Source organism: Cetorhinus maximus, chromosome 1 (genome assembly GCF_964194155.1).
Source record: "Cetorhinus maximus chromosome 1, sCetMax3.hap1.1, whole genome shotgun sequence".
Classification (NCBI taxonomy): domain Eukaryota; kingdom Metazoa; phylum Chordata; class Chondrichthyes; order Lamniformes; family Cetorhinidae; genus Cetorhinus; species Cetorhinus maximus.
Genome location: NC_135879.1, coordinates 64934621 through 64955375, shown reverse-complemented (window position 1 = coordinate 64955375; position 20755 = coordinate 64934621). Strand labels below are relative to the sequence as shown.

Here is a 20755-nt window from a genome sequence, read left to right as displayed (position 1 = left end):
TTGTTCCCACCCCACTATTTCCCTTGTAGTTGCCTGTCAGCCGAACGCCCAGACTGCTAAAACCCCTGCTGAGATGATAAAGTCTGAGGTGGGGCCATCATGGCTCACAGCCTTTCAAGGGTGCCCCAGGAGGGCATCTGAACTGCCTTCTTCAGATTCTCAGCAACCATCCACCTCACATGCTGCTGCTACTCAGATTCTACTTCATAGAAGCACCAAAGTATGCAAGAACACTTACAGGATAGCCACTAAGGTTTAGCACCAGAGTGAATAGTTTAAGATTTGTAAATGTTGTTGATTATGCCATGTTTTCATTGTTTGTGCTTGCTCTCGATGAAGAGTGAATTTACTAATTATGTAGTCCTGCAATAGGTGGCATTTTTATTGTTCACGGGGAAGGAATTGAAAGGGTTGCATGCAAATGAATCCTCAGTTGTAGAAGGTAAGGCACGTGGAAACCATTCTCTGAAATGTGATGTCGGAGGACACCTCTCAAAAGTTGTCTTCAGCTAAATGGTAGCCAGTGTCCCTAGCAAGTGCGCATTGTCTACCTTGAACCCCTGATGCTCTCCCAGTCCCCTGCATCTTCCTCTTGTGACTCCTGAGCTTGACCTACTGATCACCAGATTGTGATGCATGCAACAACAAATCAACTCATATCTGGGGATTTTCTCAGCAGGGTATCCCTGACCAGTGAAGGTGCAGCTTGAGGACCTTAATGATATTCCTGGTGGCTGAGTGGCTCTCATTGTGTGAGCGCCCAGCTGGTGTCTGAGTCTTTCTCAGAGGAATCATGAGCCATGGCATCAGAAGATATCCCTTGTTACCTGGTAACCAGCCTTACACATTGCATTGTGTTTCAAAAGTCTGTGGAATAGATGACTGTCTTATTATAAACACATAATGGCAGCTCCCTAGATAGCAAGCATTCACTTGCATGATGCATTGCTAGTGTTTGCAGGCAAGCTGCACACAGACGGAATGGAATCCCTTCCTGCTCCTGAACACCTCCAAAGGGCTAACATGGCATTTATGTGTGTAATTAATGGCTCTGTGGACCATGGGGAATTCCTTAATCCTGTCAAAACTAGAGCTCTCTGCCTCTGGTCTTCTCTGGCAATAGGAAATTATATATAATTATTTCTCAAGAGCATATAGAGCTTCAACAACATCCATTAGGCAGAATTGCATAGAGGATTGTGATATCACTTGTGGGGGTCTGGAAGATTCCAGTAGCATAATCATTAAGTATTCATGTGACCTTGACTGCCATAGGCAAGGCAGTTCTGGCTATGATGCAACATCTTCCTCTTCCTTCTATGAGACCACAGATCTCTGTGAAGACTGACATTGTAAAGCACAGCCTCTTCCTGTGCTGCACTTGGGTCATGTCAATGGAGGAATAGTGCTCTCTGAAGACCTTGGGTTCATAGGACCTCCTGTTTACAGCTCTCCTGTCTCTCTCCCCTCCAGCAGCTGCTGCTGCTCTGCCTTGTCTCTTCTCCTCCCAATCCTCCTCCAGACCAAGGATGACCACAGAAAGGTGCCCATGATCAAGCATTCCACTTCTCCTAGAGGTTACTAATAAGATGCAGTAGCACAGCATCCACTCTCCTTAGGTGAGATCCTTAGAAAATTTCTGGGAAAAATGCTGAAAAAGTGTTGGTGACGTCTTCACAAAGTGTTCCAGAAAATCTCCTGATGTGTTCCAAAAGTCCTCTTCAAATGCAGTGCAGCCAGGCAATCTCCAGCAGCCAGTGAACAGTGAAAGTTGAGCATCGCTTTAAATAGCACGAGAAATCATCAGCAATGACTTCTTTACTCTGAGTCAGCTGGTTGGTAAGTGTTAAGTGAGGCTATTAACTGAAATAAAAACAAAAATAGCTGGGAAAACTCAGCAGGTCTGACAGCATCTGCGGAGAGGAACACAGTTAACGTTTCGAGTCCGTATGACTCTTCATCAGAATGTTAGGTATCAAAATGCCATGCAGCCTCTATAATAACTACAACAACAACAAATTAGTCGTTTGGTAGTACAGAACTTGAGTATTGCTGAAATAAGAGACATGTCTAAGCTTTTTGTCTTGCACTCATCAGGACACATGCAAAAATACCAGTATAAGAGGAAAACAACAATTTACACTATGTGAAGAGAGTGCTGATTGGTTGACAAGTGGCGTTGCCATGGAGAATGCACCACTGATGGTGACTGGCAGTTAACTGCCAAGAAATTTAAACCAGGCAGCTTGACCCTGATTTATCAAGGCATTGCCCTGAGGAATGAGTCAATAAATGGCTGTCACTTATTTAGTCCAGCTGAAAGGTGTGTACACGTTCTTTCTGTCTGCAAAGAACAGGACCCTGTATATTAATATATATAGTTTCCAGTACACGCAAATGTGCCACACTGCGAGCCCAACTAACAATCTTAAATTGGTTGTCAGCATGATTTTTCAGTACACTAAGGATTATTTAGCACATGTTGTCCAATCGTGAAATCACATCTAATGTTGGACACTGTGTTTTGAGTTCTGCAAGCAAGGGCTGGTTGGGTATGGTCTGTACCTTGCTCATTACAAACAACAGCTGGGACATGCTGTTTGATACGATCCGCCAGTCTTTGGGATGTATGGCCTACATACCTAGCATCACACTGGCACTGAAATTCATATACTCGTTTCATACTCATTTATGTGATAGGCAGAATGTCTTTCTGACTTGACGGCAGCATCCTGCTGGTGGCGAATACCACTCGTGTTGCTACTGTATAATAGCAGTGTGAAATAGCTAGCTTCACCTGTTGCTTAAATTTTTGAGACACCTTGCCCTTCCAGGGTAATCTGAGGTAGACTGGGTGTTTTCAGGGCTGAAAGTGATGGTTCTTTGCAGACAGGAAAAACATGTACTCACATTCTGCCTGTTTCAGCTAAACAAAATAAGTAACAGCCATTCGCTGACTCATTCCTCAGGGCAATGCCTTGATCAATCAGGGTCAAGCTGCCTGGTTTAAATTTCAAACAATGTTTAGAAGTTAACGGTCAGTCACCATCAGTGATGCATTCTCCATGACAATGCCACTTGCCAACCAACCAGCCCACTCTTCACACACAGTATAAATTGTTGTTTTCCCCTTATATTGGTTTTCTTGAGAGTGTCCTGATGAGTGCAAGATGAAATGCTTAAACATGTCTCCTATTTCAGCAACAACGAATTATATTAAACAGCACCTTTAACATATTAAAATGTTCCAAGGCTCCGCTGGAGCGTTATAAAACAAAGTATGACACCAAGCCACATAAGGAGATATTAGGTCAGATGACCAAAAGCTTTTTCAAAGAGGTTGGTTTTAAGAAGTGTCTTAAAGGAGGGAAGCAAGGTAAAGAGGCAGAGAGATGAAGGGAGGGGATTCCAGAGCTTGGTGGCTAGGCAACTGAAGCGATTAAAATCCAGGATGCACAAGGGTCAGAAATAGATGAATGCAGATATCTCGGAGGACTGTGGGGCTGGAGGAGAAAGAGAGATAGGATGGGGTGAGGCCCTGGAGGGTTCTGAAAACAGGATGAGAATTTTAAAATCAAGACACTGCTTGACTGTGTTGGGAAAAAGAGATAGTTTAAGTAACTTATATTTATATTTATAGGTGGTAGGAATGATTTTTAGCTTTAAAGTTTAAGTTTGATTTGTATTTCTGTATTTGTGGTCTGAATTTTGCCCCTGTCGGCGCCGACCGGGTGCGTGCCACCATTTTACGTGGTCGGGCCAATTAAGGTCCACCCAGCGTGATGCTTGCCCCGAAGTGCTGAGCGCTCACTGTGCGGGCGGGGAGGGGATTTCCCTGAGTCCGGGCCTATGCTCTTTCACGCATGCGCGCAAAAGACCACAGAAATCTCCCTGAGACACAGAGGTGCCTCAGGGAGATTTGTTTAAGGTTCAAACATTTAAATAAAGAATTGAAAATATTTTAAGACATGTCCCCTCATGTGACAGTGTCACATGAGCTGGGACATGTCAAGGAGCATTAATTAAAAAATTTATTTAATTTATAAACACTTCATGAATCCTCTTCCCGCCTGTGGATGAGGTTTCATGAAAAACGCGAAGGCCGCCTGGGCTCTTCGCCTGCCCGCCAACCTTAACATTGGACAGGCAGCTCATTTAATTCATTTAATTAGTTTTAAACAGGCCTTAATAGGTCTTTGACAGTGCGCGTCCGCTGAACTAAAAATCTAAATGGCGTGCGGTGACGTCGGGACGCCCGCCCGACGTCACCGTGCGTCATTTTACGCATTGGCGAGTGGGCCCTGACCCCGCTCGCCAACCGGAAAATTCTCCCATGTGTTAAGAAAGGTCAAATTGAGTTTTAGTTTCACTTTAAAAGGTGTTTGCATTTCTAATGAGAGTTTTACGACTCTAAGTTAAACAAACAAGAGTAGAGAAAAAACCTGGGCTGTTGCCTAGCATTAGGGGTCCAGAAAGGCAGGTTCCTCCCACAGACAAATGCAGAAGAAACTAGAAACAGCAGTGTGATTTGGAAGCTGTTTGAGTTCAGTTGGTTTTGAAAGTAGCTGCCAGGAGAATCTGGAGCAAAAGGGTCAGATGGCCAGTCCCAAGCTAAAGAAAAGACCCCAAAATCCAGAGGAGTGGAACAGGAGATAGTCCTAAGAAGACCTTCTAGTCAAAGGAAAGACAGGATCCTGGAAAAGGCCCTGTTAAGTGAAGTTAAGTATGAGAGGCAGAGAGAAAGGCTCCAAGCTTCAAAAGCTGCAGAAAGCAGATTTAAAGTGAGAGCAGCTTGCAAGAGGCAAGAAGATCCAAAGAGACAACTGAAGGTCTGTAACTCTTTGCTGTGGGCATGTGAAGCAGTGGTGTACTGTTGACAACTGAGTCAGCAGAAAGAGTGCGTGGAAGGCAGCTTGAATGCATGTGGTGACTCAGGGAATAGGAACATCAGAAGGAGAGTTCGAAACCCTGGAGGTGAACCCTTGCAGATGGCATCTGAGAGAAAGCGTCGGTTTGGGAGAAGATTCCAAAGTGAGTTCTTGGAGGGTGGAGTTTGGAAACCCTCGTGAGAAAGACAGTGTTCAGTGAGACTGGTTGTCTCATGGTGTGACAAGCGTCTGGAGGGAGTTGAGGAGAGATCCATAGCATCTGGTTGAAGTGGCATCTGTCACTTGGTTTCAGAGTATAAGATAGTTTTTGTAACTTGTGTTATCCTTACAAATCTGTATATATCTGTAAAGGCATAGCAGGTGAAAGAGTATTATAATATAGTTAATCTTTTCTTGTTGAAGAAATGTTTTATTCTTCTGTTAAAAGTTCATCAGCTGATTCCTGTGACTCTGTTCAGTAGCTACTCTCCACTTATCTAAACAAACAAATAAAAGTTAGGATCTATCAAGCTGAGTTCCATCCTGGGATCAGGCTTGCCCAGTGGTAACCTCAGCAGGGGATCATAACAACTGGGAGTGAATATATAACAGTGATCACAGGGTTATGAGCATTAGCAATTTAATTGTCACTCAGAGCCCTAACGACTCTTTGGGCGGCTGTTTCTACTCGGTCTTCAATTCCTTTAGCAAAATGGCAATGTGCACTAAGCATGAGCAGAACTGGTTATGAGGTCAAGGTTCTTGCTTGGCCACCTCTTTAGCACCTAAAACATCCAGGGAAAATTCCCACTCAGAGATTAACTTTTGAATCTACATGCTGCACCATGATGTATTTAATTAGTTGACATTTCCAAAATCGAAATCAGCAGTAGCACTTTTGAAGTTTTTTAAAAATTCATTCTTGGATGTGCATGACACTGGCATCTATTGCCCATCTTGAGTTGCCAGGCCACTTCAGAGGGAGGCTAAGAGTCAGCCACGTTGGAATGGCTCTGGAATCAGGTATACGACAGACTGGATAAGAACGGCAGGCTTGCTTCTATAAAGGACACTAGTGAAGCATTAATTTTTAAAATTTGTTCTTGGGGTGTGAGCATACCCAGCGTTTAGTGCCCATCCCTAATTTCCCTTGAGCAAGTGATGATAAGCTGCCTTCTTGAGCTGCTGCAGTCCGTGCGGCGTAAGTACGCCCACAGTGCTTTTAGGTGGGAGTTTCAGGATTTTGACTCAGCGATGATGAGGGAACTGCAATATAGTTCCAAGTCAGGATTGTGTATGACTTGGAAGGGAACTTACAGGTGGTGGTATTCTCAAGCATCTGCTGCTATTGTTCTTCTAGATAATAAGAGGTTGTGGGTTTGGATGGTGCTGGTGAAGGAGGCTTGACAAGTTACTGCAATGTATCTTGTATATGGCACACACTGCTGCCACTGTGTGCCAGTGATGGAGGCAGTGCATAATGTGATGGCTGGGGTGCCGATCAGGCGGGCTGCTTTGTCCTGGGCAGTATTGAGCTTCTTGAGTGGCTTTGGAGTTGCACTATCTAGGCAAGTGGAGAGTATTCCATCATGCTCCTTGTGGATGGTGGACAGGTTTTGGGGAGTCAGGAGATGAGTTACTCACCACCAGCCTCTAACCTGCTCTTGTAGCTACAATATTTTGGCTAATGCAGTTAAGTTTCTGGTCAATGGTACCCTCCAGCATGATGATGGTGGGGAATTCAGTGATGGTAATGCCCTTGAGTGTCAAGGTAAGATGGTTAGACTCTCTCTTGTAGGAGATGGTCATTGCCTGGCATTTGTGTGGTGCAAATGTGACTTGCCACTTATCAGCCCAAGCCTGAATGTTCAGGTCTTGCTGCATGTGGGCACAGACTGCTTCAGTGTCTGTGGAATTGCGAATGGTGCTGAACATTGTGCAATCATCAGCAAACAGCCCCACTTCTGACCTTACGATAGAGGGAAAGTCATTGATGAAGCAGCTGAAGATGGTTGGGCCTAGGGCACTACCCTGAGGAATTCTTGCAGCGATGTCCTAGGATTGAGATGATGGGCCTCCAACAACCACAACCATCTTCCTTTGTGTTAGATATGACTCCAACCACTGGAGAGCTTTCCCCCTAATTTCCATTGACTTCATTTTTGCAAAGGCTTATTGATGCCACACACAATCAAATAATGTCAAGGGTAGTCACTTTCACTTCACCTATGAAATTGAGCTCTTTTGTCCTTGATCTTTTAGATCAAGGCTGTAATGAGGTTTGGGCCTGAGTGGCCTTGGTGGAAGCATCAGTGAGCAATTTATTGCTGAGTAAATGCCGCTTGATGGCAATGACAACTTCCATCAACTTTGCTGATGACCGAGAGTAGACTGGTAGGACGGTAATTGGCTGGGTTGGATTTGTCCTGCTCTTTGTGGCCAGAACATACCTGGGGAATTGTCCACATTGCCGGGTAGATGCCAGTGTTGTACCTGTACTGGGACAGCTTGGCTAAGGGAGCGGCAAGTTCTGGAGCATAAGTCCTCAGCACGACAGCCAGAATGTGGCTAAGGTAGCCTTTGCAGTGCCTTCGGCCATTTCTTGATGTCATATGGTGTGAATCAAATTGTCTGAAGACTGGCATCTGTGATGGGATGGGTTTTTAATGCTAATCTGATCCCTTCGTGGTCACTTTTACCAATTCCAGTTTGCAGCACTGTATTTATATAAGAAATAAACACACCAATTTTCTGAACCTAGTCTCAACAAACTTGGTAAACAATAATTAGTGGGTAAATACAAGAAGGGGAAAATTAAAACATTTGTGAGTCAGAAATTATAGTGCTGGATCAGTATGCAAGTAGCTCAAACACACCAGAAGTCTTAAAAACTGGAATTAATAGGCGTCGAATTTGTTCTGATCCTGCTTTACCATTTTAAACATGTAGGCATTTCCCTACTAGTTGCATCCCTGGCCTTGTCCCATTCTCCAGGACTAGAATCAATTAAATTTTTAAAGCATTTCAGCTAAGAGGAAAAAACTCATTGTGGCACTTGCTGCAGGTTTTATGAGCCCACTGTCCCTTTTGAAGTGTCACATTTTTAAAATAAGTTAGACACTGCTCTGTAATCAATCACCTTTTGTATTTTAAGTCTTGAAAACCCTTTGCAATACTCAATGAAAGAGTTACAAAAAGTGTCCCTTTTGCCCAGCATTGCTGAGAAATGCGATGGGCCTGGATTTTGCAGTCAGTCGCTGACCTTGAAGAAAGCTGCCAACAGAAATCTAGTGATCCCTGTGGCATGGATTTCACCTTTCCTGATGTTAATTTGAATCTGGCACCAAGCCTCCAGGTGACCAGCAACAGTGATGACATCAAGCATAAAATTACAAAGAGATATTAATAGATAAAGTAAATGGGAAAACTGTGGCTAATGGATTTCAATTTAGAAGATAATACTTTCTAAATGGTCAAAGGTTAGAAACATTAAGAGATCCAGAGAGATTTGAGGGTTCGGGCACATAAATGCTTATAATGCACAGGTACGGAAATTGATCAAACACAATAATGGAATGCTGGCCTTCATATCTAGAGTATTAGAATACAAGGGATAGAAGTAATGCTGTACAAAACCCTGGTTAGATCACACCTGGAGTATTGTGAGCACTTCTGGGCACCACATCTTAGGAAAGATAAATTAGTCTTGGAGGGAATGCAGTGTAAATTTCCCAGAATGATAGCTGGATTCCAAGGGTTAAATTACAAGGCGAGATTAGACAAACTAAAGTTATATCCCCTGGAATTCAAAAAGGTTAAATTCAAAGTTTTTGAGATATTAAGGAAAATAGATAGGGTAGGTACACAAACTATTTCTGCTAGGACTAAGGGGCATAGTATAAAATTAGAGCCAGACTTTTTAGGAGTGAAATTAGGAAAAACACAAAGGGCTAAAAGTTTAGAACTCTCTTGTGCAAATGCGATTGATGCTAGGTCAATTGTTAATTTTGAACCTGAGATTGATAGATTTTTGTTATCCAAAAATATTAAGGGACATGGGGAAAAGGCGGGTATATGGAGTTAGGTCCCAGATCAGTCATGATCTAATTTTTTTTCACATTTTCCAGAGAGTAAAATAAAGATTCGGACATACGCGTTAGGAGCTGAAACATCTTAAACAAACGTTAAAACAAAATCTATTTTAAAAAACACAGGATTTTTATCATAATGGAAAAACTTGACATTACACATACATAAAATTAATTTTCCATGAGAAGTTGCTCAGTAATTGTAATATCGTAACGCACCATTAAAAACCCAGTTAAACTCATTAACAAGGTGTACCTTTTTCAGGGGTTATTAACAGTGACATTACAATGTAAAAGGAGAGTTCTTGTCAGTTCAGTAATTTCCAAAGATTGCCATCTGCAGGGACATTAACACTGCACCTTATGCAGCAGCAGGTGTTTAACTGCACATGTTCCGATGCCAGACGTTGCTGGCAGTTTCAAGGGCAATTATGGTGAACGCTGACAGTTCCACCATCAATCCAACTGCAAAAATCTGGGCCATTATTTTATCTCGAGTATTTTTCTCATTTATATGTTTCAAAATACAACAGCAGCTACTGGCTTGTCTTTATATAATGCTTTTAACATAGTAAAACAATCCAAGGTGCTTCACAATAGCATTATCAAACAAAATTTGATACCAAGCCACATAGAGAGATATTAGGTCAGGTGGCCAAAAGTTTGGTCAAAGAGATAGGTTTTAAGGAGGCAGAGAGGCAAAGAGGTGTAGACAGGGAATTTCAGAGATTGGGGCTTTGACAGCTGAAGGCACAGGTGCCAATGGTGGAGGGGTTAAAATCGGGGGTGCACAAGAGGTCAGAATTTGAGGGATGCAATATCTCAGAATTTGGGGGTTGGGGGGTAGGGGTGCAAGGCCATGGAGGGATTTGAAAACAAGTTTGAGAATTTTAACACTGAGGTGTTGCTTAACTGGGGGCCAGTGTAGGTCAACGAGCACAAGGGTGATGGTGAACATGGACAGGTGTATTATGTAGCTGTTCCCAAGTAGGATATAACCATTGGCCAGGATATTAATGAGAGCTCCCATGCTCTTCTTCACATTAGTGCCATGGAACTTTTTACATTCACCTGAGAGGGCACACGAGGTCTTGGTTTAACATCTCATTCAAAAGAAATTGCACTTCCGGTGGTGCAGCACTTTATTAGTACATCAGTGGGAGGAGTATCGAAGAACTTTGTACTCAAATGAGACTTAAACCCGCAGCATTCGGAGTCAGAGGCGAGGCTGCCACCACTGAACCATGCTACACCAGCAGACATGACAAGGGGTCATTAGTAGGGTATATGCATGATTTTGAGCTGTGGACAATAACTAAGCAGACTAAGTTTGCAGGAAACAAGAAATTGGGAGGGGGCTTTCAACCACTAAAGCAGAGGCGGACCAAATAAAAAATACTTCAGGACAAGTTGTACTGATTAGCAGGTAATGGTATTCAATGTAAACAAATGCAAAGCAATAAAACTAGAGAGCAGAAGTAACCAGCAGTACTGTTGACTAATGGTTCCATGCTCAGTCAACACATGACAGGAATATGAATTTTTGAATTGCTCACTGAAATGAATATTATAGCACATGGCAGCAGTAAAGAAACCCAACCAGATCCAAAGGGATATAGCACAAATCACTGGAGGTAATGAGTCTTTACAAGATGCGGCTACACCTAGTATACTGTATACCATTCCATTTGCCCTACTGCAAGGATATTCAAATTACAGGCAGTGCAGAAAGAAGATCAAATCTAATAAATAGCTTATGTTCCCTGAACTATAAAGCAGGACTCTGGGACTCTTTATAGGAAAGAGGACACAAGGAAACAATACTCGAGTGTTCAGGATTCTGAAGGGAAAAAATATTCAGAACTCTAATCATGCATTTTAGATCACCACAAATTTTAGCAGCAAGGAGTTTAAGCCTGCAAGAGGGATGATGCACAGTTTAACTTTTTACACAGAAGATGATGAACATGCAGAATGGATCGTCTGCTAAGGCAGATAGCATGCAAAAAGGAAGAATTGGTTAGATATTTGAAGGAGTGCGGGATTGAGGAACGGAGATGTCAGATGGTGACACTGAATAAATGGTCACTAATAATTAGTCTTTTCAGGTCCTGTACCTTCCCATGTTCTTAAACCTATTAATCATTCAGGCTCATTCTCATTATTGAGAAGCAAAAGAGTTACTGCTGACAAGTCTGACCTCTTCTGCCTCTGGTAATATTTTGAGAAGTTCACGCAGTTTTTCAGAGCCATAAGCCTCGCTCCTTCCTGACCGAATATCTTCAACGATGCATTGATTTGACCTTAAATTACAAGAAAATAACCATTAGTATTTTAATGATGTACAGTTAGTATAGAAGATTCAAAAGAATGACTTCATCCCAAGTTTCAAGTTATTGGTATCACGTAGCAATGGGAATGTGAAATTTACAAATCTCGTCTGCTTGAACTGTGGAAATCAGGCACCAGTACAATTATAGATTCTAAACTTGGGTTGTGAGATCATTCTGAGCTCTGTAACACTAGAGGGAAGTTCTGCAAGTTGTAGGCCTCTCATTGGCAGTGGTCCTGGTGGAAACAATTTGAGGTGATGAAGTGAGTCAGTACACAAGTTGTATATTGATTTTTCCCTGGAACATACTGCTACTAATGTACTAAATAAGCCTTGTGGCAACACAGCTGGCAGTGCTGTAAATTTAAGTTGCAATTCACATGTATCCTTATGACACCCGCAATTAGATGCTGTATGACTCATGATTACTGGATAAGGATAGGTGTCTTCTCCCGAATTTTTTGGCAGGAATTTTGTTAGTCCAAGTTCCAATTTTTCCAGTAATTCTTTCAATCTTTGCTGATAGTTGTACCTCTGATTTAAATAAGTAGATAATGCTTCTACAAAGGCAAGATATTTTTAATTATAGTATCTACTGCAGCAACACAAAAAAACACAATGAATGAAAAATTTATTTTAAGAAGCACATATTAAATAATTAAACATTCCACAAAGTATTTTATATGTAGGTCTGAAGGTACTTCAAATTATTCTTCATCAATGTGCTGATGAAAACAATAATTACATCAATAACAAGTCAAGGCAGGGATTTCAAATGAAGTTTTAAAATTGAAGTTGCAGATTGGGGTGGGGGAAGTGGGGGTGGGGTACAAAGAGATAACACTTTGAAGGATGTAGTGATGCTGGCGCCATCTGTTAGTCACAATGCCTGAAGTGAAAGGAAATTCATCTGAAGAAACATCTATCAGCTCAGTAAATTATTAGTGGCAGTGTCTGAAGGGTGCCCTCGTGTTCCAGTCCCCAATCAGCACACTTTTATTTAGAAAAGCATATGAAGAATGTATCTAACTTAAAATAAAAGACTAATTTTTCCAATTGCCCAATTCTCATATTTTATAAAGGAGTTTAGTAAAATCTGCACTTCTCCACCATCTGATCTCATTGCTGATAAGATATTTAAAAGGCAACAAGCCTGGAACTAGGGTTCATCTGTCCAACCACATTGCAACTTAACTTGTTATTCCCCCCCATCCCCCCAACATTCTCAGAGGAAGAGTAGTCTGTTCTCAGGGGACCCAGGAGTAGACCACCAACTATAATATTAATGCATGGTCTGAAAAAAGGATGGGGAAAAAGATAAATAAAAATAGGACTATATACCCTTACTCAAAAAAGCAACTTCTATTATTGGGTGGATGATATACGTTCATTGCTTTACTTCATTTTTCCAACCACTATACTACTGGCTGTTGCTGTGGCAACCTGACCAACAACAGCAGAAATTTACAACAGGGAATGACTGAGGCATTGAAACTCATTGCAATTAGTGAAGCTCTTCGACCTCACAGGCCTAATTCTAATGGTTGAAATTAATAGGCATGGACATTTAGAACTGGTGGGGCTAAGTTTACCAGTTTAGTAAATGCTATAAAATATCAACTTTAAAAGAAGGTTCAATAATAACCTTCCCAGAATGGAATTTTCTTCCCCATTACAAATGAAATTTACAGCATTGTGCATGGCCTCGAAAATATGCCTTTCTGACCTGAATTATCAATCTTATTGGTTCAATAAGGCCAGGAGTAACTAATAGACAGGCTTACAACATGTCAGAGGGTCCTAACACAGCCATTTTAGCCCATTAAATTTTCTTCAAGGGGGTATAAAACTCTCAGGATATTTGCGCCTATCATAAAAACACAACACTGGAGAAATTTCAATGTTTTATTTGCACTCAAGTGGGGAAAATCCAACTCGCAGAGAAATTTGAAAAAAATTATTTATCAGAATTAACCTTCAAAATTACATCTATGGTCTCTGAATGACACAAATGCATCAACTGTTCACATAAACACAAAATATCAAAAATGTCTAAAATGGTGGAATAGATATCCCACTAATTCACAAGAAAGTCTGCCTCACTTTTAACATTCTCATTGTAGAATTACTGTAATCCTATTCACTGAAATTTATCTTTTATTTATTCTTTCACGGGATGTGGGCATTGCTGGCTAGACCAGCATTTGTTGCCCATCCCTAATTGCCCTTGAGAAGGTGGTGGTGAACCACCTTCATGAACCGCTGCAGTCCACGTGGTGTAGGTACACACACAGTGCTATTAGGGAGTGAATTCCAGGATTTTGACCCTGCAACAGTGAAGGAATGGTGATACATTTCCAAGTCAAGATGGTAAGTGGCTTGAAGGAGATGTGGTGTTCCCATGCATCTGCTGCCCTTGCCCTTCTAGGTAGTAGAGGTCATGGGTTTGGAAGATGCTTTATGACCAATGATAAACCAAACACAGATTGCATGGGCTGTTTTTGGTATCCACCAAACACTCATGGGTTATTCTTTCTCTTTTTCTGCAGGTAGCTCCTGGGAGACTGTTACTGCAGTATACTCGAGTGAATTTTCACTTCCGCTCTCCAACTTCCTCTTTTTATCTCTCTCCTTAAGATCAAGGTACCATTCCATTGGTAATTGTTTGGTATTTTTAATGAGTGTCAGGTTAACTTATTTGCTCACAGTTTTGCCTTTGAATTAGAAGGTCACTAAAGCCTCACTTGAATATTCCTGTACACTATTTAAGCAGACAATTTAATGCAATATTGAGAGACTGCAGAATTATTGAAGGTGCTATCATTTCAATGAGGTGTTAAACCAAGATCTTGTCTGCCTGTTCCAGTTGCTCAGGTCGATGTTAAAAGATTCCACAGCACTACCTGAAGAAATAATTTGAGTTCCTGCGATGTCACAATTCTCAACCAACAGCACAAAAAAAGCCATTCATTTTGTTGTTTGTGGACTCTTGGCCTATACAAATTGGCTGCTGCATTTGCCCATATAACAGCGACAGCAGGTTGTAAGTAATTAACTGTCTATTAAATGCTTTGGGGTGTTCTGAGGATGTGATAACTTTTTTCTTAGCTTATGCAAATAATCCCATGATTATTTATTCATGGATATAGGTGCTGCAAGGCAAGCATTTATTGCCCATCCCTAATTACCCATGAATAGCTGATGGTGAGCTGCCATCTTGAACTGATGTGGTATTTATGGCGTACACCCACAGTGCTGACAGGGAGGGTGTTTTCGAAATGTGACCAAAAGTGATGATGTAGGAATGATGATACATTTCTAAGTCAGATGATGTGTGATTTGGAGGGCAACTTGTAGCTAGTGGTGTTCCCATGTGCTGTTGCCCTTGTCCTTCTAGGTGCTACAGGTTACAGGTTTGGAAGGTACTGTCAAAGAAGCCTTGATCAAATACTGCAGTGCATCTTGTGGGTAGTACACATTGCAGCCAAGGTGCACCAGTGGCGGAGGGAGTTAATGTTTAACTTGGGGGATGGACTCCCAATCAAGGAAGCTGCTTTGCACGAGATGTGTCAAACTTTTAATGTTGTTAGAGCTGCACTCATCCAGACAAGTGCAGAGTACTTCAGCCCACTCCTGACTTGTGCCTTGTAGATAGTGGACAGGTTTTGGGGAGCCAGGAGGTCAGTTACTTGTTGCAGAATACCTAGCCTTTGACCTCCTCTTGTATACACAGTATTTAAGTGGCTGGTCTAGTTAAATCTCTGGTTATTGGTAACCCCTGGGCTGTTGATGATGGGAGTTTCAGCAATGTTAGTGCCACTTATTGTCAGAGGGAGGTAGTTAGATTCTTGTTGGAGATTCATTGCCCATCCCTTGTGTCATGTAAATGTTATTTGCCAAGCTGGGATGTTGTCCAGGTCTTGCTGCATGCATGAGTAGCTTCATTATCTTATTTTCTTATTTACTTATGATAGAGAGTAGACTGCGAGAATGGTAATTGCCTGGATTGGATTTATCCTGCCTTTATGTGGTCTGGACATACCTCAGCAAATCCCCACATTACTGGTGTCAGGCTATACTGGAACAGCTTGGCTATCGGTGCAACTAGTTCTGGAATATGAGTCTTCAGCACCATAGCCAAACGTTGTCGGGGTCCATACCCTTTGCTGTGTCCAGTGCACTCAATCGTTTCTTGATATCATGTGGAGTGAATTGAAGTGACTGAAGGCTGGCATCTATGATGGTGAAGGTCTCAGGTAGAGGCCAAGATAAATCATCCTTTCAGCACTTCTGGCTGAAGATGGTTGTAAATGCCTCAACCTTGTCTTTTGCACTCACATGCTGGGCTCCACCATCATTGAAGGTGGGAATGTCATGGAGTCTCCTCCACCTGTTAATTGTTTAATTGTCCTCCACCCTCCACAACTGAATGGCACAGGACTGCTGAGCTTTGATCTCATCTGTCGGTTGTTGGATCACATAGCTCTGCCTATAGCATACTATTTCCATTGTTTAGTTTGTTTGTATCTTTGTGTTGTAGGTAGGTTGGTGTCTAGTTTTTATATATGTCTGGTGTGGCGCCCTGCATGCTCTTGTGCACTTCCCATTGAATAATTCTTTATGAATAAGCCTAGGCATTTAGGAGCAGTGGCTATTCAACTACAGTAAGTCCTCACTTTAAGTCACCCTGTTAAACGTTATTTATTCTTTAGCGACTGTTCTTCCGATTTGAGTCCCAATTTTCGCTTTTACATCATTTACATTCTGCCCACCCCCCACCTCATGCTGCACTCTGGGCCAGCTGCCACCATGTTCTGATGCCATAGCCACTGCTGCTGTCATCGGAGGCTGATGCTACAGGGACAGAGTGAGGCCCAAGACCCGGGAGCAGGAGCGCAGAGCAGGGAGCCTGACCCCAGAGGCTCAGTCGGGACAATCACCGCCACTCGGAGAGGTGCCATGGCGGCTCAGGATGGGAAGCTGCCAACCGGGTGGTGAAGTATGAATAACAGGCCCCCTGGTTCAATCCAAGGTTCCCCCAGAGTGGAAGAGAGAGAGAGAGAGAGAGAGTGGGAAAGGAAAGAGAGAGGGACGGAGTGGGAAAGGAAAGCAAACAAAAAATTGAGCTGAGTTTCAGGAGTGCTGTGGGGGAGACACAGAAGCTGTGCTACTCAGAGCTTGTTTGAGTTATTTAGTGTTATCTTAATTTGAATTTGTATATTATTTCAATTATATTCAGTGATTTATTTTATTTTGCAATTTATTCCAGCTAGGAATGCACAGTGCTGCACACATACAATACAGTCTTTCAACTTGGGCATTGGTCTTTCTGGGCGAGAAATGTCCAAAGGAATCTAACTCTGGACTTAACATTGATTCCTATGGGAAGCCATGAGCCACTTAAAGCTGCTTCACTGATAGCCATGATTTCAGGGTAAGTGAGGACTTACTGTACATTGGGTGTAACTGCTGAGTGTCATGTTGCTCACATTGGAATCAGCAAGTACCCTTTCCTATAGGGTCAATGGCTGAGATCATCTAACTCAACACAGGCCTGGAATCTAGCATAGCAGTATCTTAGTGTTATGCTGGACCAGACTTCCTAACTTTCTCGATTATTTGAGGACGAGCTGCATTTTTTTTTTTGCTTTCTGTTACAGGTTGCTTTAGTTTTCACTGGTATCCCTACCAAGAATCTCACTGGCCCCAAGACCACTGCTGGTGAAACTCTTCTCCATAGATAATTACGAATCTCAGCAAGAATGATCAGAGACTAACACTGAAAATATAACTCTACAATTTTAGCAGTATATCCCACCTACTACTAGCTGAAGGGGAAAAGATTAATTTGAAACAAGCATTCGGATAAGTAGATGATATGCTACTGGCCTGCAATCCATCACTTTGGGTGCTCATGATCATCTCTGAGTATAGCTGTCTCCAGTGTGTCAAATGTCACACTGTGCCTCTCTCCAGCCAATCAGTTGAAAATTAAGGCAGATACTAAAAAATAATTTTAAAAGATTTTCTGCTCAAGGAAAAATTTTCTTGTGGAGGCAGCAACATAACATTATCTGTCTAAGAAGTACTTCTAGATAATGTACCATAGTATCCCAGATCTAAGAGCTATTCTTTCCCCTTATGAATAATTATTAAAATTAATATGTTGAATTCTTAAGTTAAAATTCACAGAAATTAAGAAGTTTTTCAAGAGCATTAATATTATGATCACCCCGTAATATTTTCAGACCAGGGTTGGGCCCCACCCTTATCAATTATTGTTAACCAATCCTTCTCAAGTTCAGGTTTCTACCTTTATGCTGAGATGAGCAAATATGCTCAGTCAGCAAGCATGGGGGGGGCAGAAACTGCATGTTTTGCTCACGGTTTTGGATGTGAAATAAGTGCTGTAGGGTCGAATTTCATGCTGCGGTAGTTCATGCCTGATCCTCCCCAGAGGTTTGACAGTCACTATACTGGCGGTGCATTTTACACTTTTGGACAGGGTGGGAATCCGACGTGGTTCGCCAACTCCCACTCCCACCTTTTAAAGACAGACACAGTCTTGCTGCCAATTAGCAGGCTCCTGCCAGGAAGCTGGCCAACTAGGTAAGGGAAGGGTGGGCAGCCTGCCCAATCAGGACTACAGGGCAGGATAGAGAAGGGTCAGGCCATAAACTGGAAGTCGGTCATGGCCACCCATTTAAAGGCACCCCGGCATGGGTTGGCGGATGCTGCAGCAGAAGTATTCATTTGGAGGCAGAAGTTTTTACCAAGAAGACTATTAAATCCATTGAACTACTGGAGCAGCAGGCATCAGCTTGTTTTTACATTTTGATGGCTATTGTGCCAGCAGTGTTGCATTCAGGAACCTAGTCAGGGAGGAAAGAATATTGGAGCACACCCGTTCCATTCCCCTTCTGAATAACAAGCGTTTAGAAGAAGACTATAATTCTACCCTTTAACTCTGCCTGACTCTCCACAGAGGCTGTAAGGCCACCATTTGCCTGGAAGAATGAAGGAAGGAGCTGTGAAGGGGCCCAGTCCAAGGACAATGATTCCCCGCGAATCCTCCTCCAGGCTGCAAATGATTGGTGGCAGGTGGGCGGGCGGGGCAAAGAGACACTGGAGAAGTTGGTGGCGAAGTATCATCAATGGGTTTTGGCTTTCTAGACTTGCAGAGTTTGGGGATGATTAAGTGTCTCAATGTTAAAGGGGCTGGGGTTTAAACCATGGTTACCTTTTCCATAGGACGCAAGTGCAATTTTTTTAGAAGTGTGTGTGTGTGAAGTCATGCCAAATGGTGAAGGAGGCCTTCATACTCCTTATTTATTACCTATACAGGTGAAATGCTGGCAGCTGCACACACCATCCCAGATGGACTAATGTTAACATCTGAGGAGGAGGAAGAGGGAGCCTCAGAGGCTTCAGAGTAACAGCTTTGCTCTGCACCTAGCACTAGCGCAGATACACTCATCACGGTGGGAACGTGCGAGTTGGCTCAAAGGGCTTCACACATTGGTGCGAGCACATCACAGTCGCAAGACCAGCTGTCAGAGACCGAGACAGAGGAGGCCTCTGATACTCAGAAGAGTGTTGGAGGCGACCTAGATGCCAAGCCCCAGTCTCATGATGAACCTCTGGAGTCTTCCATCAGGAGGCAGATGCTAGACGTACAGCGCAAAGTACATGGAGATGTGGCAGCACTTCCAGAGGGATTGTGCACACTGGCACAGACTGTGGAGGAGTCCATCCCGGCCATGAGCGCTGTGATCGTCACAATATATGGCTTCTCCCATCGAGAGACTAGTGACTGTCATGGAGGGCCAAACCCAGCAGCTCACTGAAGAGATACTGGGTGTGTGTCCTGACCTGCATTCCATCACCTTGTACCTGAGCTCCAGTGCCCTCAGCCAAGGCGAGAAGTGAACAAGTGGAGTCGCAGCTAGGTCCTGGTTCCTCTTAGGAAAGCACAGAGGGCCAGGTGGGCCTCAGGGCGCTGGGTGAGCAGCCTGTGCTCATATGGGCCCCTTTCATCGGCCTCATTTAGTACCTCTACATTGGCACATGCACTGGCATGCCAGGTGCTGATGAATAGGAGATACCAAGAAAAGGTGAGAGTGGCCAAGATGGTTTCATAGATCAAATTACAGATTGATAGTTAAATCTTCACATTATTAGCAAATCTCACGTTTCTCTGATATCCAAAGTGCACCGGCTTGCGTAGTTGCCTGGTATGGCCCATCCTCCCCATCATCAGACTCATCCTCAGAGTCCTCATCAGAGGATGGGGCTTGCTCCATTCGACCCTCCGCTGCCGGGGCTTCCCCTCTCTGGAACGCCAGGTTGTGCAAGGCACAGCATACCATGACCATAAGTGAGACTCGAGCAGCAGACTATTGAAGAGGGCCACCTGACTGGTCCAAACATCAAAATCTCATTTTGAGCAGACCAATGCTGGCCCTAGTGGAAGTGTGGTACTCGTTGTGCCATTTGCCCTGCTCACTGTGCGGGTTCTGGACTTGAGTCATGAGCCATTTCTTAAGGAGGTAAGATTTATCAATCAGAAGCCAACCATCCAAAGGTTCTGGTGCACAGGAACATGCTCGGCATCTGGGAGTGTCTAAGTATGTACATATCATGACTGCTACTAAGATAGCATGCACATACCTGCATTATCCTTTGCCTATGGTCACATACAAGGTGCCCACTGATGGAATGGAAGCCTTTTCAGTTCACGAATGCCCCTGGCTGTCCCAATGGCACTTTAATTGCCACATGTGTGCAATTGATGACCCCTTACACTTCTGGGAATCCTGCAATATTAGCAAAACACTCTGGCTCTGTCTGCTTGCCTGGCATTATCAGTGCAAATGGAATGAACTTATGGGCATACCTGAATATTGCACCTGTGAAAACATTTATGCAATGATGGGCCACTGGTTGCAAAATCCAGCAAAGGTCTCCAGATGATGCCAGGAATGACCCTGAGGTGAAAAAATTTAAGGCCACTGTTTCCTTCAACACCACAGGGATAGTGGCCACCAGTTTGAGGCAATCTCTCCTGCCAACATGTCACACAAGGATGTGACTGTCTCCCTGAAGAGATGCAGGCCTGGATTTTCACCAAGTCGGGATGACTCAGGAGCCCTTTAAAAATCCCAATTCTGGGATTCCCAACCCCATTCCTGAGCTGTCTGATTGTCAGGAATGCATTTAAAGGATGGGGGCTAGTTCCGGTCAGAAGCTCACATCTGGCACTCCTGACCTGGCCGACTCCATTGTGGAGATAGGCATCTCCTACTCCTCCACAATTTTCATGGAATCAGGCCAGGTTTTTAAAGAATTGTGGTTCATGGCCCCTTAGAGGAGTTGTGTACCCTAGTCTGAATGAGGGAACATTTTGAAGCACCTCAGAGTGCAACATGGGGGAGAATTTTCTCCCCATCGATGGGGGGGCTGAGCGG

The 20755-nt window shown here is 43.2% G+C and overlaps 1 protein-coding gene across 1 annotated transcript in view; it reads right to left on the bottom strand.

Moving 5' to 3' along the window:
• fhdc1 (FH2 domain containing 1) overlaps positions 1-20755 on the bottom strand; it is a 99442-nt gene that overhangs the window by 20799 nt on the left and 57888 nt on the right. The window contains exon 4 of the mRNA XM_078548221.1: positions 11157-11259. Within this exon, the coding sequence (XP_078404347.1) occupies positions 11157-11259 (103 nt within the window). The remainder of the gene's footprint in view (positions 1-11156; positions 11260-20755) is intronic.